Source organism: Chanos chanos, chromosome 4 (assembly GCF_902362185.1).
Source record: "Chanos chanos chromosome 4, fChaCha1.1, whole genome shotgun sequence".
Taxonomy (NCBI): domain Eukaryota; kingdom Metazoa; phylum Chordata; class Actinopteri; order Gonorynchiformes; family Chanidae; genus Chanos; species Chanos chanos.
In genome coordinates, this window is record NC_044498.1 from 41875048 (window position 1) to 41902288 (window position 27241).

At 38.0% G+C, this 27241-nt stretch overlaps 1 protein-coding gene across 1 annotated transcript; it reads right to left on the reverse strand.

Moving 5' to 3' along the window:
* Positions 1-5901: 5901 nt before the first annotated feature.
* pgbd5 (piggyBac transposable element derived 5) lies at positions 5902-26932 on the reverse strand. The gene is made up of 7 exons (XM_030772868.1): positions 26620-26932; positions 17500-17930; positions 13455-13589; positions 11006-11186; positions 9707-9904; positions 7364-7469; positions 5902-6129 (listed from the first exon to the last, which is right to left on the reverse strand). The coding sequence occupies exons 1-7, from the start codon at positions 26930-26932 to the stop codon at positions 5934-5936; spliced, it is 1560 nt and encodes a 519-aa protein (XP_030628728.1). The 3' UTR covers positions 5902-5933.
* Positions 26933-27241: the final 309 nt, after the last annotated feature.

Below are 27241 nucleotides of genomic sequence, written 5' to 3' on the forward strand. Positions count from 1 at the left end.
CACATTGCGTAATCAATCTTAGCTGTACCTTCATCAGATCAGTGGTCTAGATGGAAGGCTATATATATATATATATATATATATATATATATATAAAATGTAAACAAGTGCACATGAAATCATGACTGAAATCTTTATTTAAACAGAAAGGCTAGAATTGAGTGTCCATTTTCTCATTGTCAGCATGATTAATTTTTGTGAAAGGATTTTTTAAAAACTGTAAGGTTGTTGTGAAAAAGCATTGTGGCTCATTTGGATCATTTCTGGAGAGGGGGGATGGATAAGGATGACCTACAAACAGGTTAGACACATGTTTACATAGCACAGTGTGCCAAAGTTATTTACCTTTGATTTACAATTTTCTGTTCAAAAATAGAAGCGTGGAATTAGCATATGTTAAGTGACGAATATGGGAATACATTGAAATTCTGAGAGTTCCGTTTGGTTTCTAATTTTTTGGAATAACAATTTTGATTTTTTTTTTTTTTTTCCAAATGGTTAGGTTATAGGCTAGTCCAGAAAAATCTTAATATGATGTCGTCTTCAATGGCAAGGGAGACAGCATGAGGTGAACCATTGTAAAAGTGTATATGTGTGTATATACAGTACGTATGTCCATGCATGTACACATTCACATACACTTGCAGTTAATATTGCGTTGGTCAAATGTACAGCGCTTGTAATTGTTCATTGTTTTATAGATATGGCAAAAGTTTTACTTTGAATGAGGAAAAATTATTAACTTAAATAAATAAGTTTATATAAAGCCAATTGTGTCTGTTCTCTCTCTTCACACTGCATATTTGAACATCGATTTTTCAGAGAATCCTCCGTGGTGGATTGTTGTATAATGAAGTGTTGTGGGTAGATGAAAAATGGCAAAACCATGCTAAAAATATCTAGAAAAACATGTTAACCTCTTGCAAAGAACTGGGTTTGGAATTCACCTTTTAAATTTAACATCAAGTATGGCCCTAAATTTTTGTTGGCTTGCCAAACTTTTCATATAGCACTGTGTGATACTAGTAAAATGCATTTGCTATGTAGAGCAATATTGGAATCTGATGGCCAACCACTGTTTTCCTGCTCTCTTCTTCTCTTCATAGTGATGGATAACAAATGGATCTTACTTGTGTGTAATCTTATTTTTCAAAGTGGAACACAACACTGTTCCCCAATACTGAGATGACCTGAGAGTCATAAAGAAGAAAAACCTAGGCAGATCATATATGTTTGTCTTTCAGATCACTTCGATAGGTTATGTTGTATTGGAAAAATAGTTTATCATGATTGCATACCATTTTGCTTTGCCATACCGGCTTCATGAATCTGCTTATGCTTTTTTGTTATTGTTATTCCTACAGATCATATATAGTTTTCCTCACTCTTACCACAGTACAGACCTGTCTGGACATGTGATAGTTTTGTGGTAGCACCCATTAAGCCACAGTCAAGTCAAGTGAATGGCTGCTGATGCCTTTTCCTGTCTGGATGCTCAACGTTTTGTGGTAAAATCAATGTTTGCTCAGTGTTTCCATTGTTATGATTTCTATATGATTCACCATAGTTACTGAATTTTAAAAAAAGATGTCAGGATTTACCCAACACACAAAGAATGTCTGGTTATAGTTATGTTCTATCTTCATTTTTCTAAATCGTGAAAAGTTTTACAAGTAACAGTAATACATTTGCCAAATCTGCGCTTCTAACTGGTAAAGTAAAGAAATGAGTGATTCTGCCCAGCAGTTTCATTCATTTGGGCATACACATTTTCGGAGTGATGCAAACACAGATATTTATTTTCACCATTTTATCTGGAAAATCGCGGATACATCAAACAAAAACATTGACCCCGGTGATAATAACCCATTCAGTTAAAACTTAAGTGGTGTAAAAAAATCATGAACATTTATTAGAAGTGTGCAAATCAGTGTAAACTCACGTTAACATTCATGAAGAATGACTACTGGGGTGGGAGTTCTACACCTGGGTTATGCAACTTTAACATGACCATCACAGGGATAACACAATGGCAGTACAGAGGATGAAACACGTTCTCACACTTAGGAGTCAATATGTCGACATTCATGGCAAAGGGACAAAGGGTAGTTCATAAGCAGTTTACAGTAGTTAACGTTACATCCACAACATTCATACAATGCCATTAAAGTTCACAGATACAGATATAACATTGAATTTTGTAGTGTCCATCAGACATCAGTGAGGAATTTTGGTCCGTCTTAAATGTTTTAGTATTCACAGATTCTATAGTTCTATATATTGTAATACACATTTTTTTTCTCTAATCCACAAAATTAGTTTCATGCCACACCAGTTTTGAAACCTACCGTGAAAACAATGTAATTTATCAAGTCATGTTCTTGAACGTCACTGCACTGTTCCTCTCCCAGTCTTTGCACAGAGTGTAATAGCACCTAAACAGGTCTTCATATTCTCTTCTCCCTTTATAAACGTCATCTGATGAAGGACAGTTTATTATTGTAGTTACAAAACCCTGAGGTCATCAAAGTTCAAGTCCTCATAAGGACAAAAGGGTAATGAAAATATAAATGACATTTCTTACCCATTTTAGATTCATGGCATTCTAATCTATAGTCCTTCACACATGCACACACATAATCCCTTTGGAAGTACAGACACAGGAAGCTTTGTAGTGTTGGAAAATGTGTTAGGATCTTTTGTCGCACTGGTAGTTCATGAGTACTAGTGGCAGTATAATTATGTCCGACACATGATGATAACAAAATATTGACAGTGTACTTGGCTAATAGTCCAAAAACAATTATTTGAATTTAGAAGTCTAGGCTACACTTTATTGAATATGTACAGTAACATCTAAAATAATCAGTGCATAAAGTAATTGTCCATTTGAATGAAGCTCTGTAGTGCACTTTTCATGTGCTCTATTAGCTGATAAAGACACCTCAGTTAAGATAAAATATTGAATCTGTATCAGTCACCAACAAAAGATACTGGTACGAAATATGGCATATATTTCCTTATCAGTCTGTAAAGAGATAAACATAATATTCACCAAAATAATCAGTACACAAAATATTTATGCGTTTTCACTGTAGATCCGCTATTATTATGTATTATATCTAAAAAAAAAAAAAACATCTCAGCAAACATAAACAGTGAACCCATCTAAGCCACCAACACAAGATACTGTTAAAAACATGGCATATATTTTCGTCTTTAAATAAACCATGACTAAAACAGGGGTGATGTTTTTGTATGAGCGTAATGGACATGACACATCAGGGGGGCATGATGACCGTCTTTCTATCTATGATCTAAATGTCTGTTATTACACTCAGTTGCATGCAGTGTCATTTCCACTGCTGGGTGTCTGTGTGAAAGGGAGGAGGGGGGAGGACTTATTGATTTGAAACCCCTATCATGAATAAATGACATAAATTGCTGGTAGCAGAATATTTGAGTAATCTATGGCAAAATATCTGTAAAATGGCAGACACTCTCACTAGGTTGTTTATCTGATGCATTTTTTACCGAGAGCTTTGCTGAACTTTCATGCATGGGTATACTAACTCTAATGCCCATCTAAAGTAGCTACTTTGTGGTATCTCTGTGGAACATTGCAACTAATACATTATAATGCCCAAAGATCACCAAAAACATACAGATAAATCAATTTATGTCACTCAAATAATTTTGCCTAAGTCGCTCTATGCAGGCGATCTTTCAATATTCACTCTTTAACTTTGTGAATTCGACATAGGAGCATGGAGCAGAATCAACAGTTAGCAATGAAAAAAGTTTTTGAGATGGTAGGACAGCAATTCTAGTCTTGAATTCAGACTTGATAAGGTTTCTACTGCCTTACAGAATGCCCAAGTCTGCTTTGCCAAACTTTATCCAGAATAATCAATAATAGCTGTTCAATGAACAATTTATAAACAAACACATATAAAAATTTTGTACCAAAACTACAACTGCCTCAAATTTGCTTTAGAGGCTGATGCTTTTAATCTAATTACAATGTATGGGTAATAGAACTTTCAAACTGACATAAAGAGCAAATTTGAGACATAGCAATCTTGTAAACATTATTGTAATTGTGTCTTAGGCTACAATTGTATCTTTGTATGTTTTTCATCTCTATTATTTTAATGCTTACATACTAATTTGTTTGTTCATGTTTTTTTTTGCCTTTTTTTTTGCAATTTCCATAATGGCCAACATAATCTTTTTGATAGAATGAAAGAATTGTTTGAAATTTTTGAATGAATGTGGCAGAAAGGAAGATGGATAAGACTTCCTTATTTCTCCTCTTAACATTACTGCTTGACATTGGAAATAAATATCAGACATCCGAAGTATGGAGAGAGACAATACACATATGATAAGAGAAAGAAACTCAATATTATCTTAGTAAAATTTTAAATATTGGGACTACAGCCTTAGGTGTGTCTAACAAACTTACAGTGTGCATTCCAGTTCAGTCACAGTTCATTGAGCAGTCACATTCATATAGTCTGGCCAAAAACATAAATAATTTCAAGATAAAAAGCCTTGGAAAAAAAACTGACAAGCATAATGATACTCTTTTTTTACTAAGTTCACTGGGTCATTCTACAGTGCACGGGTTCTTTTGTTGTACGTTTCCTTGGGAATCTAGAGGGTCGATTTCCATCTTGTATTGCCTCAGTGTACTAGAACATGAGAGGAAAGTGCATTTGCCATGGCACATGTAATTTATTTCAACTTCAGGATCAATTTTAAACTCTACTGAAAATCCCTTAATTAAATTTCAACCAGGAGGGTTTTTTTTCTCCCATAAAAAGGATGTTGGGGTCTACTTGAATTTGCAGATCAGTGCGCAAAGCAACTGTAAATCCACTGCTCCATGCAAAGAACAGGTAAAACTGTAAAATTCTGCATTTGATCAAAACTACTTATCAGACTATAAAACTGCGATAATTTAGCACAGGGACTTGATTTCCATTGATACTGGATAATTGGGAAGTACGAAGCTTCTCTTTGGAGCTCAATAACCTATTCAAAACAACCAAAAACATGTCAAACTGCAAATGTTTAGTGTGGACGCTGTCTATCATGTTTTTTCTAAAGCTCATATACACAAAGAATCCACAACAACTTTAACCTCAGGGTTGAGAACTACAAAAACACTACAGTCTTCCAAATTGAATTAAAAAAAACAAAACAAAAACGAATGTACATTTACAAGGGCACAATATTCAGGGTTTTTTTTTCATGCAGTTAGTGTTAGTGCTCCATTTTCCTTGGGCAAAAAGATCTGAAATAAGCAATGATGGTAAGTTGTCCAAGATTAATCTCAAGCACTTTCAGGCAGAAATTTGTGTTGCAGGCAATACATTTACATACTTCAGTTTTGTGGTACTGACATCAGTGCCATTTTCAGTGTAAAAAGATTTGGGAAATAAATGTTCTAGTGAAATATTTGCGGGAATATGGTTTTACAGGTCAGTGCAGGTTTGCTGAAGGAAAATGGAGTCCTGAAACCACTGAGCAGGTTATGTACAATTACCGTACAGTATTAAAGACAGCCTTGTCACACAGAGATTGCTATACATGGATCCACGTGAGAAATGTCCCCTTTTTGACCAGATTGGCACAGCTTGCATTTGTTTTAGATAATGCTCTCTCATGCACACACACAAATGTCTATGATGTGGCATTATTTTGAGGACTGTCTGTGTGAATGAGTGAGTGTGTGTGAGTGTGTGTGTGTGTGAGTGCATGTGTGTACGTGTGTGTGTGTGTGTGTGAGTGCGCGCGCGCGTGTGTGTGGGTGCGTGTGTGTGTGGGAGTGTGTGTGCGCGCATGTGTGAGACAGAGAGAGAGAGAGATAGAGATAGAGTGAGTATGTGTATGTGACTGAGTTAAAGAAACAGAGCGCTGCCATTTCACTGGGTGGGCGAGCAATCATCCAAGTCCAGGAGTTCCCTGACTAGTCGTTCTCCGAACTGTGCTCGGCTGTAACGCTTCACGTGGTAGGCATCAGACATCTTGTAGAGGATGTAAGCATTGTTGATGGCAATGCTGATGGTCAACCAAAACACCTGCTGCCAGGTCTTATTGGGTTTGTGGAAAATGAAGTATCTATATGGATAAAAAGTAAAAAAAAAAAAAAAAAAGTGAATTCAACCATAAACCTTTGGGAAGCACTACAGCCCACTTTTAGTGTCTGATACGCGTCCATGCGAGTGTTGCTTAGGGGAATGTTTTTTCATTTCAGCATATGTTCTTAATGCTAAATGCTTATATCCAGCACATTCATTCAAAATCTCCCTTTGGTACTGTACAAACACAAACACACATTACATATGTATATATACGTGTGTGTGTGTGTGTATGTGTGTATGTGTGTGTGTGTGTATGTGTGTGTGTACAGGTTGAAATAGTCAACCATAAGTGTAATGCAAACCGAAAGAATCTTTTACATCGGTTGATTTGTCAAACAGTGGAACGGAGCACTGTGGGCAGATAATCACAGCTTGTTAAAGGGATTAGTAAAGTAAGTGACACATGAGGAATCAACATCCCCCTCATTGCCTTGAACTCTTCCTCTTGACTGCTTAATGACAGGATGTGACCGCTTAGAGGCTGACACAACTCATTTATCCTGACCTAAATTTATATTTGTGGAAAATGTGTGTTCTCTCGTTACAGTCTAGAGCTCAATAAATATTTCAAAACAAGAAAACAGTGAAGGTGAAGGAATGATGGACATGAACTCATTACTTGGTTCTCCTGCAGTGTACATGTCACTATTGCATTTTGTTTGGCTAGATGTCACTCAATATGACACTCCACGATAACAATGTTCCCAGTGATGTTAGTCGCTGCCGTACCACGTTACCTTTTTTTCACCCTGTCTGCTACTACAGTCTATCACTCTTAAGTTTTCTTCTACAGAGCCAAGAGCTGATTTGAGTGATATTTTATATATATAGCTTAAGCTCTCTGTGTTCTTGTTTTGTCCTCTGAATCTTTCTGCAACTATTTTCCAGATCACATCCCACTAATTGCACCAATGAATCATACGACTGTCGAGTGAGCTGTTGAAAATTAAGGAATGACATTGTTTGGAATCTCATACTTTAGGGGAAAAAGAAAAACAAAAACCTGTAAACCAAACTCATTGGGGCTTGATCCTACAATAACTTGAGTCACATTATTACTACAGTTATAACCTATGAATATGCCCATATTTTTAGACTTTAAAACATTTATGATTTTTTTTTCAGTAAAGCCCTTAGCTCACCATCAGTATGTCAAACAGAGCTCTTTTCTGTCAACGTATGGCTTAAAATGCTGATTTTGCATTACTTACTTGCTGTACTTGTCATCATATTTGCAGATATAACTCAGATGAGCGGCAAAAGCCTCCACAGCAAGAGGACAGGGGATCTCGCCACTTTTTCTCTTGATGATCACCCCTAGAACCAAAGGAGAAATGCCACACGCAGACAGCATTCACCAGGAGTTCACATTTTGGCATTCACCATTCTAGCCTATGTTCAAAGTAGGAAACTGAAAACCAGGAGTGAGATAGTATGGTATAATTATAGTATAATAGAACTCTGACGTATAATTATATCCAAAATTTGAATTTAGTAACGAGCCCTTAATCCCAATACATTTTTCCTTCATTGCTTCAACATCTGCTTTATAATGAATTATATAAAAATGTATTACATTTTCTCTTTAACAAGTAATACATGATCAACAATCACAATTAAAAATCAACAATCACAGCTGAGCATATGATCATGTCGCAAGGCTCTCAAGAGAAAGATTTGACCTACAAAGGAGTAATTAATGAGGCAACAGTTTAAAAGTACTTCCACATATGTGTACTAATCAAACACATGGTATAATGATTAGATATGTACAATGTTCAGTTTTCAGTAACTGTAGCAGTCCTGACTATGAGACATGAACCATAAGAAGCCCTTTGACATCCTCAGCCCAGTGCAGGCCCCCATCTGTCACATGTATTAAATTATCTTGAGCTAGCTTCGGTTAATTACGATGAAATGCACACTGCTCCTGGGGAGAAATGCAGCATGCACATATGAGTTCTGTCAGTGTACACAGAAGTGTGATATACTGAAAATAAACATTTCAGACCTCGGCTTCTCAGAGTTAGGTTCTACATGAAATGGGAGAAACATATCAAGCTATTTTTAGTTCATGGCATTGCAGCATTCACATGTTGATTTAACTCACACAGCTGCAGCTTTTGAACTATCCTTTAACAAAGGCTTTTTAAAAATGTATGTAACAACATTAACAATATAAACTCACTGTCTGTGCAATAAGGTTTGTGAATGGTATTTCATGCTAAAGGGATTTGCTTTCATACTGTGGATAAGTGGACCGGATAAAATACCTTTGCATTCCATTGGTGCCTTAGAGGAGGTTTGCATTACTTTAAATATACATCAGATGTTGGCTTACAACAAATCTGAATCAACTGAAGTCGTTGAGGTTGATTGAAAACATTAAATCCTCCATATGAAGGGATTACTTCCGATGCTTTGGGATTAAAAACCTTGCCTGGTTTCATTATAAACTTCTGGACTTCATTTATTGCAGAAACTGAATATTTATAACAGACATTATCTCTTTACTGTTTGCATCTGTGTTTATACGCTCCATTGCATATGTAACACATAATCGATACAAGAACAAAACCACCTGTGCCATTTACTGGGGACAATGATGTTACATTCACAGATGGCTCGAGTTCAAGACACCGAAATTACAGTCTGAAATAAATATACAACTAATCATTTGAGCATGAATGAAATATTACGGAACCGTAAATGTTGCATAGAATATAGACTGTTCGGGTAAAAACTGTTCATTTTAAAGACTCATCAGAAATATTGGTTGCTGTTCTGCTATTAAGGAGCTGTGAGAGTAGATTAAGGCATATCAAGGCAAACCGAAAAGCTGTGCATAATGCAGTTATGTAATCCAGTGCTTTGCCTCTGCACTCACACTGCCATAATCCCATGATGTGTATAAGACCTCCATTAATACACTACTACAGTCATCCCAGCCTTAAACCTGCTCTACAGGATCTGTGCTTAAATGGTTATTGATGCTGTTCAAAACTAAGGACACAACATCATAATATTGCCATCAGAGACAGTCGGTCTTTTAAGTGATTAGATTCATTTTTATACATTCATTTTTGTGTTAGATAGAGAGTTAGATTAATACAAATATTTTTCAATAAAATTTGTGTGTTTTTTATAGATTCCCTTCTAGTTGTCCCACCGCGACTATCACAACTTCAACTACCACTACAGCTACTACTACTACTTCTACTAGTACCACCACTCCTACAACTACCACTACTATTACAACAACTAATAATAATAATAATAATACATTTCTTCAGGGATTTAATAAAAAACTGAATTTTTGTGAATGTCATCATAATGAAACTCATTTATTAACTACATCATGTAGTACACAGCAGGCGTAATATAGTATATAACAGGTCACTTGAACTACTAAAAATAATGGATTACTAAAATACTTAAAATAATGACTGTTCATAAGCAGATAGGACGTTGATAAAGATTTATAAGCAGAATCCATCATGTTTAAAAAAAGACAGCCCCATGAGAAAAAAAAAGGTTGATCTGTGGGGACTCACCTTGTTTTGTGGGTGAATAGGCATTTGTGAGGAACCTAAAACTGCCTTTGTTGTACCAGCTGATCAGGGACATGTTGCCTTTCATCTTGATGAGAGACTGGCCACGCTGCTGTGGGATGTCTGAGTTGACTAGCATGGACTGAGGCAGGCCCGTGCAGTCGCTCTTCCTGGTGCTTAGTAATCCACAGCAGTAGATGTCTGTAAAACAGACAAACAGTCAAACAGAACATGCTTAGACTTTCACCACTGAATGAGAAGGCTACAGCGTAAAGATATTCAGATCCGTCTGAAGTGACGCGTTAAGACACAATACAGGTCTCTTCATGTCTGAGGTCACGTGTCCTAAAGGGTCCATTTCAGCTGTGATAAATCAAATCCACAGGTATTTTCCTGTATTTTTTGTTTGTTTGTTCGTTTCCTTTTTATGAGTTGATGTTTTCATGTTTTCTGTTGTAATATTATTCATCAAGCATTAATATGCTAACATGCCATCAAAGACTGAAACTCTTTGCGCTTAATCTAAAGCTTTCGGAAATCTGTCACCTTTGCAACACTCTCATGGCACAGATCACCTTAAAGCAGAAGAATTCAATTATTTAAACATAATCATTTAATCTAGTCGTTCCCAGAAAGACAAGGGAAATGTGTGGATAAAAGAACTCATTATATTTAGAACTGAAAAGGTCTTGACAGCATACTGTTCTCTCCCTCTTATAAAATACCATCCCCTGCTGGGTGGTAACCATGTAAAAAATAAAATGAACAAAAGGAGACTTTTTCTGTGAGGATTCAAGGTTAAATTCAGCTGGTTCTGTGTGCATATCTTTGCTCGCTGGTAGATATTATCACACTGTAATTAAAAACCGCAGGAGATGGGGAATGGGAGATGGGAAAGGAGATTAGAGGGAGCGAGAGAGAGAACATGCCATGGAGAGAGCACGTGAAGTGAAACGCATCTCCGCTGTGCTCAGCACTGAAGACCATCTTGCACTAGGCCTGTGTGACATACACTAACAGTCTCCATCAGTTATAATGCTCTTAATTCTGCAGAGGGATTTAAACATGTATTCAGCCTCAGATATTTTAAATGTATCTCTGATCATCACAGTCAATGGAAAGATGAAAACGCAAAATGCAAAATATAACTTGTAGCAACTTGTTATATATAACTTGTAGCTTGTAGCAAGCTGATATAATGTCACTGCACTGGAAATAGCAGTTTCCAAAAATGTTCTCAGGCATAAATGAAGAAACTCATGAAGAAACAATGTAATACAATGCGTAAGCTCTTCTTCATACCTTGTTTCTCAAACTCCTGGAAGAGATTGAGGCTGGTGATGCTGGGTCCTGTAAAAATGATGGCATTACGACCTGCTAGACTCTGGCAAAGCTGTTTGGCCACCAGACTATGCAGCTGTGGCTTGTTTTTCAGTGTGTCCAGTCCATCAGGACCGGGGCCTTCCTTCAGATGTACATAGATCTACAGTGACAGAGAATGAGACAGACCTGTTTGTGGGAGACCTCCCAATAGTTTCCACCATAAGGTAGAGCAAAGAGTGGCATAGTATCAAAAAGAGACACAAAGTATTACAAAACAGGCATACCACAAAGTAGAGCCTAATTTATTACACAAGGAAAAGCAACAACCAAAGTCAAATGAGTCACGCTATGTTTTTCAAGACAAGTCTGCACTTTATTTGAGACGACAGAACTAACCTGATTTATGACATATTTGTATAAATATGTCACTAACAATTTAGTTCATTACTTCATGTGCATGTGGTGTGCATGTGTGTACGTGCGTGTGTGCATGTGTGTGTGTTTGTGTACCATTTTTCTGTGATGATGTGTGGACCAAATGTCCCCATGATAATCTCCAGCAAGTGGTGATTTATCAGAATATTTGGTCCCCACAAATGAACAATTTCTTTTTTAAGACAATGAAGAAATGTTTTTTAGTTGTTTTTTTTTTAAATGTTATTTCGATTTTTTTTTCCAAAGGTATTGTTGTTATTGGTATAACGAAAAGTATCAAAATGTTTCCGGGATAGGGTTAAAGTCAGGGGTACGGTTAGGGGTAGGTCAGTATTTTCAGTTACAGTAAAATGTGTGTGTGTGTGAGATTCAGAGTGTATCAGTTTATCATTTTTCATTCTTTTTTATTACACTAGTATTTAAGAGTGTCTTGTCTTGTGAAATCATCAAGCTTCAAGAAGCTTGACATCAGTTACTAGTCACCGAATGGGGCTCAATCTAATCAATTCCCATTATTCCTTGGTCAATACTTGATAAATTCCCCTGGTGCAAAAGAGCAGTCATTTGTTTTATTCAGAACCCACAAAAAACAGGACATAATTACGTTAAGTGGCCTGGAGCCTCTTTGCCCAGGCAGAAGCTGCTTGTGAAAACGTGATGGCATTGATCCCATCTGTTTATTTTCCTTTTTGTATCTCTTGATGTATGCTTAATCCAAAACTAAGAAGCAAACAGCTGCTATTAGGCTACAGTGCTCGTTAACACTAAAACTCTAGAGAAATTACATGAATTATACATGTTGCAGATGGATTTGTTACTCTTTTCACTATTTCTCATTGTCTTTTAAAAAGGGTTTGAAAATGAGACACTATCAATAAACCTGAATCCATAAGCAATTTTGAGATACAACAAAATATAATTATCCACAACAGGAAACAGCATTTGACTTACCTGAGGGCACTTTCCCAAGGCTCATCATAAATTCTGCATAATTGTAAATTAATCACAATCTTAATTACTATAATTAATTTACTATATTTACTACAGCAGAGTGTGTTCTTGTGATTTTTTTATATTATTATACTGCATAACATAAAGAATTGTATTTTTAATATTAGGATGCTTAATATTTTTTAATATCGAGTGCTGAAAATATTTTGGGATATATTTATCAAGATTGTATTTAAGCTTATGGAAGATAGGGTGAGAAGGCAGGACATACATTACAATGCAAGAAAGCCCATCAAAAACCACTTCACTTCTCCACTAATGGTCCTTGTCTTGTCTGTATGAACATCTAGTACGAGCATCTTTCACATAGTTAGACAGTCCTATGTCGGCCATAATGGTCGGCCGTGCCTCTGATGAATATTCAGTGTCTCTGCGCTGTACTTTGGAACCAGAGCCATTACTAAGAATGGGTAGTATCTGAGAGCGGAAGCAGGAGTGTGCCAATTAGAAATGAGAGTTGAAAGCCTACATGCAACTATGCTCAACTCACAGTTCATTAATCTCTTTCTTTCACTACATTTCTTTCACTATAGGGTTTCTGCGAAAAAGAGAAACAAGACAGAATTCAATGTCAACTTTCCACTTTCCCATTCCGCTACAAAAAACTCAGTGCCCAATTGGACCTAATGCTGATTAGCCATAAGACCATACTATCTTTTGTATTTTTTTAATTCTTCATAGTTGGAAAAGCATGGTAATGTGATCCAATCAATTCTAACTGAAATCTTGTTAGGTAGCACACAATTATGATAAAGGTTCAGTTTGTCTATATTTTTATGTGTATTCAGTATGCTTTAAAATGTAGATCATAGTGTAAGCCTAATTTGCATTGATTTCACAAAATAACAATGAAATAACATCAATCAATGGGCAATGACTAACGTCCAAAGATTTTTGCAAAACCAATAACTAGGTCAGGGGTGGTTAAGGGTTCTGTATGATACTGTGATTCCATTGAAAAGTATCTCTATTTATAGTCTACCTGACAGATGAAACCAGTAGAGGTGCACTGTCTGACCCACAGGCTAAACTTTCTCTTCTTCCTCTTGCGTAACTCCCTTTCTGTGCATGTGGTAATGAACACAGGGTCTTCATCAATTAGAGGCTCATGAAGAACCTAAAAGAGAATAAATGGATGTTAAAACTCAAAACCATTATTCATTAGCTTGGCTGGGGCAAAGTTCTGATACTGACTTGGGAAGAAAAGTGCCAACAAACAGAATAGAAAACACCAGTCACATTTTCGAGGAAAGGAAATCTTTCAGCCTATCATGTGTTTAACCTTCAACAGTGACAACACTTTCCAAGTACTGCTGAAGTGACCTACTTGTAGTTTACACTTCAACTTCATCAAAACAGAAACACCTCTTATCTGAAATATAAAATATTTCAGATAAGAGGTTAGCATGGAGCATGACTTAGCATGTACAACTGAGCACACTGTTTTGAAGGGATTAATTGTTTGAATTTTATGTGGAAACTGTAGATGACTTTGTATTGTACACACTCGCACACATACCGCAGATGACTTTGAATTGCACACACACACACACAAACACACACACGCACACGCACACACACACACACACACACACACACAACAAAAGCACTGGTTAGATCATAAGTTTGGTGCTCTAGACCTTTTTTCATGTGGTACAAACCATCAAGAAAATGGTCACTTTTCCAACAAGCTGAGTTGAAATTCTAGTTTTGGAAAGTAGTCAAAGAGAGAATTAGATTATGGCCAGTTGAAACTGACTCACTGATCACACAGAGTGGTTTGGAAGCTTTTAATGGAACCTGAGCAGGGGTTTAAGGGTTTTAAGGCAATAGCGTGTGAGCTTGGCATCATGCCATAGAGAGATGAGTTTAGTGGGGATAGTGTGTTGCCACAGTGATGCAACAATAGAACCTAGGAAACTAACACAGATGGTGTTTGCTTGACTCATGCTAGGGCCAGTGAATTGCTAGCCTTCATTTGAATAATACAAGAGGGCAGAAAATGAATATGGGTAAATGGGTGAATGATTATAGACTTGCTCTGAACCATAAACTACTCGTGGATTTTAAAGTAGTTTCAAAGAATAATAGTTTGAAAAATCTGTGTGTAGAAGTAAAATGCATGAAGCCTTCCAACAATAAACAACACACTCTATATTTCCAGAGAAAGTGTTGATTTAATCATTAAACAAGTAATTTCACCTTGACAGAAGAGAAACAGTTAGCTGGGGTTTATTATTGAAATTACCCAAAATAATGTTTAGAAGCTTTCAATGCCTTTGCCCACTCTTATAAAACATGTTCAAATCTGAAATTCATTGCTGCTGTGCTCTGCGTTGGCTGAAAGAAGGTTACAGCCTGTAAGACTTTTAAAACATCGCTGTTGGTCGCACATCACAGCAACTTTGATGTTGTCTGGTGATTTTCCCTACGACCGCACCATAGGCTGAAAAATGATCAAAACATTAGTACAAAGGCTTCTGGCATGGATCTTCAACACTGCATATTCATTCATTCATTTTCAAAGCAGCTCAAAATAACATTCATGAATCAACTGTCACTGGTAAAGGAAACTAACTGAAGTCTTCCATTACTTGGGATACCTAGCCATGGACTACAGATCTAGGAAGAAGAAAGGTTGTACTGGGATATTTTGTCTCATCTGGTAGTGATAATCAGTAGCCTGCATAAAACAATATTTCTATCAAAGCTCTACATCCTTAGAAGTAAACGGCATGTGCCCATCTCCTAATCACACAGAGACAGAAAATACCCTCATTTAATTCAAGTTTCATCTCTTATTTCTGTGCAATATGTGGGGATAAATCTGGTAAATTTTCATGGACCATGAAGGAATGCAGATGCCTGCTTTTAAATCTTAGTGAGGAAATTCCTTTGACTTGGCCTTCTAATAGGCCTAATCACAGGCCAGATAATGCACTGGAGTGGATAATTAACTGGCGGGACAAGCATACTGAGAGATACAGTTGGAGGCAAGATCAAGACAAAGTAGTCAATCACTTCGTCTGAATTCTCCAGCTCTCCATTAAGTAAAATCCGTGCAGAGAATAGACTATCCACACTTGTTGAAAAGAACTGTTACATTAGCTGTGATAATTACTAGGCAAAGCAATTTAGCTGTATCCTGCCCTACTGCACGCTACCTGAAATTGTAGTCCACTCTTTCCATTCTTCTGTGCTTACTCACCAGTTAAGGAGAAGCTTCCACCAACCTTCCAAGGCTAAGATCTGTTTTTCACTCGCACATTTTGACAGCCCTCCCTACCTTGGCCCACCTAAAAGTTGGAACTTCAGTTAATGACTTCTTTGTCAGTCAACACATTTTGACATTACTGTGATAAGGAAGGACAAATGATTGCGACTTGTGGATTCCGGGGGAGTGCAAATGGTTTTTGATGGTTCGGCACTGCTTTGTTCTCCCCCCACAGCCGGATACCATTTTCCTCATTCAAACACAGCAGCAGCAGCAGCAGCTGCAGCTCACTGGCTTGCTCGTCATCACAGAACTTGGGGACAGTGGGCAACTGAGTACTGGCATGGATGATATGCTGGTATTTAGTAATGAATTACTATAGGCAGATCTCATTGTTACGGACAAATCAGTGTCGGGATGTTTTTCACTTAATGTATATAACATATTTGTTTAGACGTATGTGTCCATTTACAGAATATTAAGAACGTTTATGCCATTCATTTAAACACAGCAAAGGCTGTGTGAGAAGGGAAAAGTCCGAAGTGAAACCTTCATGTGTGTACTGAGGAGAGACAAAACGACATCCTGCAATCTGTCAACTGTGGTGCATCTGGCATAGGTGATGGCTAGCGTGCCTAATCCCTGAAGACCTGAACCCAAGTTCAGAAGCACTGACGCATGTCCAGCCTTCAGTTTTTTAACAGACAGATCTGCTTCCTGGCCAGGTCCATGTGGATCCTGTCCATATGGTGCTCTCATAGCAGTTTTTCTCTCCTAGCGATGAGGGGGAGGGATGACAGGCACAGAGGAACAGTCTCAGGCAAAATCTTATCATCTTGCATGGCAAGACTTCATAGGCCACGTCCAGTATGATCAATGTACATACCATTTAAATTAGCTGCATTTTTTATGCTATATTCATCTTTTTTCATAAATCTAAATGTGCTGCCAGTGAACTGGCATGTTTATAAGACAAATATAGTCCAGACAAGAGTCACTCTAAATAGGTATAACACATTGTGTTATGCGAAGCAACAAATCTTGTCACAGAAAAAACTGGAAATACTTTTTGTGCTATTCAACTCCAGTAGAGTGTGTGTGTGTGTGTGTTAATCCACCTCTGCCTCTGACCCTATAGCACAACTAAACATAATGAAACAGTCTACTGACTTGTGGCCAACTTGAATTACAGAATGAGGGCCAAAAGTTTCTGCTTAGATCCCAAACCCACTTTTGACTGGCACAGAAAATGGAGACTGCCTGCTCGTCCTAGTTTCTGAAAACACTAATGGAAGAATTTTTGGCAATTTATAAATTATAGCTCTACTAGGAATTCATTACCTCTCAATTTATTGATTCACAGGTTGACTGAAGGCATAAAGATGCAGTAATTCTGCATCTTCTATATATAATCTTCACTTCAAAACTTTCACTCGCCAAACTGTGCTGTTGTGACTGTTGTGATTGAACTGTGTGTTGTGACTGTCATAATACTGTATATTTCACTTTCCAAAATGGCCTTAAAAGTATACTGCACTGAACTGCTTTTCATGTCTAACCTTGCTGCAATGTGATAAACATTACTTTCTTCTTGATGAAATTACATCTGTTTAGCATTCTTGTGCTCTTATAGTGAACCAAAGTGCTTTGTTCTCTGCACTGTGCTTCAGTGGAGTAGATGGTGTTCATTTGTATTTAATTTCATGGTAATAACATATAGTACATAAATGATATTACTATGTCATTCATGTCATATATTAAATTGCTCTGATGAACCATTCTCTGCCACACCAAAGGGTACTTCTCTGTGTACCTGGGTCTGTGAAGGCCGAAAGGTGCTGCCAAAGCTATGCTGCAGAGAATCAAGGAAGGGCTGGATTTTGTAGAGGCCCTGGCTGCCACCCTGGCTGGAGCGAAAGGCCACAATGTGGAAGTACTTAAGGATCTTCTCAAAGCGTGCTTGGCTCATCTTGAGTGCAATGCTGCGATTGCTGAAGAAGCCGCTGCTCCAGATGCTCAGGACTGACTCACAGCGGTGCACACTGGTGGAGGTCACAAAACCCAGGAAGGCCTTCATTTCTGCCAGCGTAACATTGGTCCAGCCCTCGTCACTGCCAAAACGCTCCTGGTATTTTTTGGCATACATGTTGGTCTGCGTTACCATGTTTTGAATGACGTTGTCTGGCACAAAGAGCTGGAAGAAGTCCAAAGCGGTGGCTGTTGCCGGCATCTTCTGGGTGGGACCTGCAATGGAAAGACAATCAGTGAAAGTGAATGTGCACTACTGGTTCTTCCACCGTTTGAAGGACCCTTTTACAGAATCACATTAGCTTTAGTGCTACAGTATCTGGTACCAATGATTAAACAGGTTCCCATTATCTAGAACATGCTTTTCTATTGTTCATAGCACCTGTGATCCCAGTCTGACCACACGGTTTCAACATGTAGCCATTACAACAGGTTTAAACAATAACACACACAGCAGGCTTTGCTTCTAGATTGACCAGGAGGTGGTTATGCCATAGTATCATGTCAGTGTTAAGGGAAAAGATTAAAATTACTTTACTGATTGGGATGAGTTCACATGGAAGGACTACAATGAGATAGCAATACTTCTTTTGGACTGACTCAAATTATGTTACTGAAAAAAACTGAATTAAATTTATAGTTCAAATATCGAAAATCAAACATTTAGATTTGTTTATTTATTCCAAGAATTCAGCCATATATTGATTGAGTTTCCTGTTTAAGGAATAGAGTGACAGAATCGAAATAGCACAAAGACATGTTTAGACCACCGAGCGGGGTTTGGCTATTTCAAAATATTTATGGGACTGACTATTTCTTGTTTTGTCACATGTTCACCCACACATCACCCCCACCCCCAGCAATGCTCAGTTGCAGCACTGACCCAATATGACAGAGAGCATACTGTCTCTGCACTGCATGTAGCTTTCCAGGCTTGAGGGAGACAACTTGTTTTGGCACATTTTTGCCAGAGGTCAGTCATCTCTTTAATGTGTGTCAAAAGCTAATACAATACTGCAGCTGAGCAATCCCTTAAACCACCAGCAGTGTCATAAAATGGTTTGCATTGACTCTAAACAAAAACGTCTTGATTTATTGTCATATTATCTCAAGCTACATGAAGTGACGGATTTTTGTTGATTTTGTTAAAAGCTCGGTGGATATCCAGTTGTTCTTGTGCAATAAGTTCTTCTGTGAGTGAAATTTAGATGTATACTTCAGGTATGTGCCAAAAAGTACTGAGTATCCCTATGTAACAAAGTTGTAACAAAACTGTCTTTGTTCTAACAAGTTAAAATCAACAAGAACATAATAGACTGTACTAACTGCTTGGGATTTTTGGATAGAACTGTTCTAACTTACTGCTATCACAGTCTACTATTGTCTTAACTGTCAGGTTAATAATTATGTTTGACCACTGCTGCTAGTCTGTGGTAGACACTGGCCTTGGAGCACTAGATATCCATAACCTAAACACAATACAGATGAGTGCTTATAGACACAGACTGATGTTGATAGACAATATGTAAGTACACTTACAGACATGTCATTGTGTTTCAGGTCTCCTCAATACTCCTTGAAAGACTCCATGATGCATTACTGCATAGGTACTTATAATTTCATTCAACACACAGTAATGAGAATGGAGAAGTTTCCTACCACTAAATCCAGACCACAGCTGACAGCAAGCCATGCAATTATCTTACTGTCTTCCATTGTCTCTCACAGCAAAGAATCATTTAGTTAAACTCTACAGCAATTTACAATTTACAATTTTATGTAAATTGTAGCAGCGACAGGGAAGCAGCATAACAAAAAGAATGGGGGACACATGTCAAGTGCTTTGTGGACACATTAGAAGGACAAAGAGAAGGTTGTCCATAGATTAAGGAGGGGACAGGTGACAGTGTTGGAGCCGCTTCATGTTTAATCTTGATAAATCTCTCTTTTGTTAAGGGTGTTTTTGTTTCTGATTCTCTTATCAACACCTCACTCACCCACAGTGAAATAAAATGAATTCAGAGAATTACCTATATTGGTGTAATTGACTTTAGCTAAGACACAGATCAGTGGGAAGATAAGGAGAGGTCATATGCACACCTTTAGTGGAGATTTAAGACTGAAAAGAAAGCATTAACAGACGCATGACACCAATGACCTCCTTAGATTAAGGCTGCTAAATAGAGCACCACAACGCTAGTCCTTGGATCTACAGTTCAAGTTTTATATTGTACTTTAGATAATAGTCACAACACTGTTACTACACAACCGATGACTGAATGTAAACATACCCTCAGTACATTGTTTTGTGGTTGATTCATGGAAAAGCACAAAAAATAGCAAGATTTCAGCATGCAAGATTTGAAATCTTAACGTTCAACAAGACCACTGCCCATATTAAAAACACAGTGGTTATTACTGCATCAACAGAGCCGTTTTCTTGTATCTGAACATACCTTCGAGGTAGTGCTCATGTTTCAAACATAAATACGCCCTGTTATACAGACCATTAACAGGCTTGGTAAGATTAGCTAGCATTCTATTCCAAAACACTACTTGTTGTACTGATGTTTTCTTCAGCTCACTTTCCACAGGACAGTAGAATAGAACATCTTTGAACAGTGTAGATAATTGGATAACATGAGGATGATAAATGATCCCCTCAGGTGTGGAGATGGGGTAGCATCCTTATAATCCTGTGTTTTTTTGGTTTTTTTCCATTTTGTTTTTTGGGGGTTTTTTTAGGTGCAGCATAGTAGATGGATATCTGAACTGAACGCCACATTCTGTTAAAGAGACCCAGGTATGATCTTTCAACGGCTCTTTGAAGTCACAATTTTCCTAGTTTCAAAAATTTCCACTGTCTCCTTTACGATAATACACCACATTTTCTTAGGGTTTATTCCATTTTTATTTCACAGCAGGTAATGTAACATGAAAATATATTCAGTGATTTACAATATATCGTCATTTTGAATATAACAGTAAAAGAGCATCACTGTTATATAAATGAAGAGCCCTTGTTCCACCAAAATCTATGAAAAGATTTTGTTTCATTCTTTAATCCACATCACGTCCTTCAACACTACTATGGATTATAAAATTGGCCATCTATGTATTGTGCTTACTGTGTGGAAAAGTTGTATGATATTCACAACCAATGGCCACTGTCAGGCCACACTGTTTTAAGTGTGCTGTTGACACTTGGCTGATGTAACAGCGAACTAATTGTTTGAGGTTACATACCGACAAATATAAACATCTGTTCCACTGTTTTCCTTTCCATGTAAGTAATTGTACACAATGCTTTTGTTTATAATTGATCCTGAGAAATTTTTAAAATATTAGCTCAAGAGGGTCTGGTCAGAATCAAATATTTAATTTGACAGAACCTTACGATTCATTTTAGATAATAAAGATATTGTTAACTAACGTATGATCTTTTCCGTAACATGATCTGTATTGTGTAATTTTACAGTGCACTACAAGTGTCAGTTTTAAAACCACCAGGAGAGCCATAAAATGGTTTCTAGAGACCCAGACAAAAGTATTTAGACTTATTCTTAGATTAACAGTTTTCTTACGACAGGATTTTGTCATAAGGTTTTGTCCCATTAAGTTTGGCATGTCACTTTCTTGAAAGACGTCCACCTGTTCTTGACCAGTGTGTTTGTCCGTACATGAACTTAAATGGAAATTTCAGGTGTTTGGCAAATAAGATAAAACACCTTATCCCAACAAATTATCAACAAAGGTCAGCTATTTCAAGAAAGAGGGACAGTCAACAAGAAACCAAGCAAGAAACAGGCTTTGTCCTAACGAGATCCTTATCGTGTAATTTTACAATAAAACACAAGTCCCTTTTATGCACAGAAAGGGTGACATGTGTTCTCTCTTGCATGCTCATTTGAAATATGCATGAAGAGGTGGTATTCAACAATGAAACTCTTTTTTTTTACAGTTAAATACATCAATACATCATGCATAATATTATTATTCTGTAGTATACATTAGTCTGCTAAGAAGTTCTTTCTCATGTGCCTTGTCATGGGCTGTAGGTGGTATTGTTCCTGCACCTTCCACTCCCACGAATGCTGCAGGCTGGCCCTACAGTAAAGAACAATATCACAGGCTCTCAGTATGAGAGCTTTATGCCTGTATTAGTCACAACACCAGAGAGTTTTATCATTCAGCTCCCCTAGCCTGGTGTTGTTTTCAGTGTGTGGATTTGAGTACTGTGTATTTTAATTATTTCTACGTATTTGACACATCCAGAAGTTAGCATCACTCAAGTATCAAAAAGAACAGGTTTTGTTGCTCTATTTCTCACACTAAGTTATATGCCTCTATGTTCTTCATATGCTGTTACACATTGTCAGAACAATATTATTTTTGTTCAATCTTTGAAAATTCTAGATGATTATTAATGTAAACAATGTTCTGAGAGTGGACTACAGCTCACAAATATTAACTACTGACCCTTACAAGTGAATAAAACAACAAGCTGTCATTGACCTCCCTCAAGATGCAAACTGATCACAGTCCTCTTAGTAAGAAACTGAGAGCCTTTATATGTATGAACATGAGTGAAAAAAAAAAAACTGAGTGGAAACTCTGGCTTTGTCTAATACAGTCAGGGTGGTACACCTGAGGGGGCAAACCAGACATCTCGATTACAGGGACAACAATAATGAGGTATAAATTCATCAAGAAAGCATAAGTCTTGTTTCTATGAACTAACAGCCTAACAATGGACGATGCTTGAACATGGACTAGCCTGGAACACCACCTGTCACTTTCGCCGAGTTTTTGTATTGCCTGTGCCAAAACCCCTAAACCAGATGGCACGTCTATGTCCCACAGCGATGGACGTTTCCAAGCGACCATGACCAGGAAATATTATGTTTATCAACAGCTACAGCTGCTCGGCCTGAGCGAATGTTCAAACATTGACAGGAGAGGATAACTTTCAATGTGAGCGGGACGATTCCATAATTCAAGGTCAAAACGTTGAACCCTAAATTGTATTTGCAACAGAGCTGCAGAAAATATGCATCAAAACACCACACTTTCCATAAACAGGAAAGATGGCAGGATGCCTCAGCGCGCACCTCTCACTAACCTCTTTACATAGCAAATTTTTCCTCTGCCAACAGTGAAAAGAAAGCCTACTTACTGTCACTCACTCTCTGTGTGTGTACAGAGGTGTGTACACATTTATGTGTGCTTGTGTTCACAAAGTGGGAGTGTGCAACACTCATATTTCGTAAGCATACACGAACACATGACATTTATAAAACCTACTTCCAGAGAAGTATGTTTAAGGATTTTAAGGCACGCAAATACGTACTGAAATCATACTTTTCAGACTTCAGCCAGTCTATGGTTACCGATGGCTTTCTATTTCTATTCAACATGTAATGTTTGCTGCACTGTATGTTGACTCACTCCTGTCTCTTTTAATAGAAAGCCATCGGTAACCATAGACTGGCTCATCCATCTAACAATCACGTTAGACACAATACTCTTCATGATTAATCCATGTTCCATCATTCATCATAGGGCAGTGCAGAGCTCAATGCTGAGTAAGAATGCTCAGCATTTGATATTGCTTGTGCCATACTACTGTAGTGGATAACAAGACACGAGGCTAAGGTAAACCTTCACTCATTTCGCTTAAAGATCATTATCCTTCATACACTGCTGCTTTTTGTTCAGTGGAAGTCTGAAAAGTATGATTTCAGTACGTATTTGCGTGCCTTAAAATCCTTAAACATACTTAAGACTAGAATCATTATGACAGGGACCTAAAGGGATCTAACCTAAGAGCACTGTGGGAGACTCAAACCGTATGAACTGACACTGACTCATATCAGAAATGAGCAGCTATGCAAACTGAGGATAGACAGTGAGCAGTCAGCTGAATTAAATACAATATTAAGGGCCAAAGATGATGAAGCTGGCCTTTGAAATTTTAATTCTATTTCTATTCTATTAATAACACTGACTCAGGCAGAGGAGAGTTTTAACTTTATCGAACTGGATTGAAAAAGCGGGTGATGGCTAAGCATAAGAAATCCTTAGACACAGTTCGTGGTCAACATGAAAAGAAGTCAAGATAAAGTTAGATTATTTCGTAACGTAATTTTTTGAGACTTAATACTCTAGTGGCCCCGTCTAAGGAAATGCAGTAACATAGCACAATGTTCCTATTACGGGAGAATGAAATTACAAAGCTCTAATGACTGAGTTAGCAAACACTTGCAGGCTTTTCAAAGCAACAGCAGGCACACTGAAAAACATTTATTATATAATTAGAATGATTTATAGATGACTGCCAAAATAATGGAATCACCAAGATGAAATGTCTTAATAGGATCTTGACCACCACAAGCCACAAGAACAGCTTTAGTTCACTTTGGCATCAATTCTAAGAGTGTCTGGAACTCCCTAAGAGGGATGTGGCATCATTCATCCAAGAGAGATTCCATCATCTGGTATTTTGGTAATTACGGCTAAAAAAGGCAATCTCTGGCATTGCATCAGAATCTCCCTGAACTATTCGGCTGTGTTGAGATCTGGTAACTGGGATGGCCATGGCATTCAAACATTCAATGACCACTTTTGCCCTGTGAATGAGGGCTCCTCCCATCAACATGGAAATACTTCTCCACAGAACCAAGGTGATTGCCAAAGTTGGCTTTGTATTTACTAGTGTTCATTTATGGGGTTCAGGATGCCTGCACCATGCCACGAAAATGCACCCAATACCAGAGGGTGTCAGAACCCTTCACTATGGGGTACTAACAATTGGGCTCATAGGTTTCTTTTGGCATTATGCACTCTTGTCAATGGTGCTTCATACTAACAAATATAATCTTTTGCTAGCCATACAATCTACTAAACAGAAATGGATGTGTCTACAGATGAACGCAATTTTGACATAACAAGTATACAAAAAATGGTTTGTACTGAATTATCCAGATATCTTCATCGTCTGTTTATGATATGTTACAGCAATGACCAGGGACGTATTCCAGAAAATGGCTTTAGTGAAGAGTTAGTTAACTCAGGGAAAGTAGTAAACCTCCTAACAGAAGAGCCCTATGGCTTCATTCTCCAAGCAAAACAAAGCCATAGGCCTCTTCTATTATTAGGTTTACTACTTGCTCTGAGTAAACTAAACCTGCCTTCTGGAACACCCCCCTGGAGTCCATTTTATGATATATTTAGCCAGTGTAAGTCATAGTCAACAATTCTTCTTTATGAAACATACAGTAAAATAAACCTGGTGACAGCAGAGCAGGAAGTGGTTAGTACTTCATGGCACTAATTATAATCTCAGTACTCAGCCTCTGTCCACTGCAATAAAATGCAGTCAAAACTCCATTATAAGGTTCTAACATACAAGTGGGACTCAGCCATTCCAGGCTTCATTAGCCATGTAAACATCCCATGCTTGGTGCAGCTGTACATACTTTCTTACCCCAATACAACATTAAAAAAAATAGATTATTCCTGTTCATTACAATTTTAAACATACACATTCACACAACTCCTTAAGAAGTTGAACCACCATCACATACACTTTAAGTAATTTTATCATAAAAAAAAAAGGTACGGAGAGCATTTGCCTTCTCACCACAATCATCTCCACACCCCAGCAAAGGGAATGAACATGGCAATGGCTATGGCCTGCATCACACGCTGCAATGTGTGTCACACTACTGGAAATCAAACTTGTGTAAGAGCTTTGATCGCTCTAAAACCAAAAGACTGAAAGAACGGTTTTTTTAATGGATTCACGTATTGTCCGAGAGTTTATTCTAACCCTTCTTACACATGCACTCATCCATTTCTCAAGAGCAGGGTGAAGGATGACTCATCTGACCATGTGTCGCTGCTCGCTATACCACTTTGCTCCACTTTACTTGCAACCATGCATTTCCAGGTTTAAGAGGAGTTTATGCACTGCAGCTCCATCGGTGCATAAACCCAAAATCAATCAAGTTTTCAGTGGACTTATGTAACTGCCTGCTTGTGTAGTACATTGATAATTGCGGGCACTGCTTTAGAATTGCTTCTCCTGTCACTGTTCGTCAGGAAACATCGGAAAGTAGGGGAAACTTACTCGCTCTTTCAAAGTTATTGATGTCTTTTTCTCTAGTCAAGGGAGATAATAACCTGTGACTGGGCTAGGAAGGATCCTCTAAGAACTAAAGAAAATTTTAATGATTTCCTTTCTTAGCAATGACACATATGTGGAAGTACACACTTTCAGTGTACTTTGAATCATTTGTGTACTAAAATGTTCCCTTTGTTATGGAAGGTGCCTACAGGTGGAAATGAGTTGCTGATAAACACATACACATAGCCACTGAAAGGCCATTTTATATCGTTAATTTTTACAAATGCTTGGATTACGCCAAAGTATATATGTAAATAAGTTTCAAGGTGGCACATTTTGTTTACGTTCAGTTTTAGCCCCCTGGTAAAATCTCGTCACCATCCTGTCTGTTGTCCAATTCATGATACATATATCTTGATAAATGTTGATTTTTGGATATGTATTCAGGGGTGTATCTAATGAACAGCGGGAGTCACCGGTGACATTAAGCTGTCTTTTCACCGCGGGAGAATGTTGTGTGACATGTTGATCTAATGAGGGAGAACAAAATCAACACGGATGTCAACAAGGTTTTAACGTTATTGCTCAGTTAATTGAGTATGAATTGAACATTATCATTCCCTAAAGCAATGAGTCACTAGGTCGTATTTCTCGGACATGTATTCAGTCGTAGACAGCCCACGTTGCACCGTTTATAGTAATAATTTATATCCCTGAGTTTCAGCAGTGGCTATGCCTGTGTTGTTCAGTGTCGTGCAGTTCTGAGCGCTGACTTACCATGTGTGTCATTGCAAGGTGGGACGCTGATATCTTGTAGTGCGTCGCTCCATCCATCCTCCTCAGCCTGGCTGTTGGAGACTGAACCTGGGGGACCGCAGCTCTGATTACTCCCAGTTTCACCTTCTTTGGCATCTTCCACATTTGTTTCGATGTAGTTGTCAGAATTAGAATCTCCAGTTGTACTGTAAAAGGGATTTTCACTACTGTCGTCTCCCGATTCCCCAAAGACATCATCAGAAATCTGCAAGCTCTCATAGCGTGAACGGGCCGCCTCAAGAAGTGACAGCGCCTTCCTCCCACACTCCGCCATCGCGCGTTATTCCCTTCTGAAGCCTCCACACCGGGCACGATTCGACATGCAACTGACCGGCTTTTGAGTAAGATCTCGAGCAGAAGCTATGCAGCTTACGTGCCCACTCCCTCTGATATCCTATGCTAGCGCAGCGCACGTACACCCCTATGGTGGGGGGCAGTGATACAGCTTTCACTAATTTCGAGCAGGCGGAGACGAAGTCGGAGCTGTCCTCATCAATAGTACTGAATCCCCCCTTACCCCAACGAACGAAAATCCAAACTATCAATATGTATCAAACCACGGCACATCCGGGTTGGGCGTGCG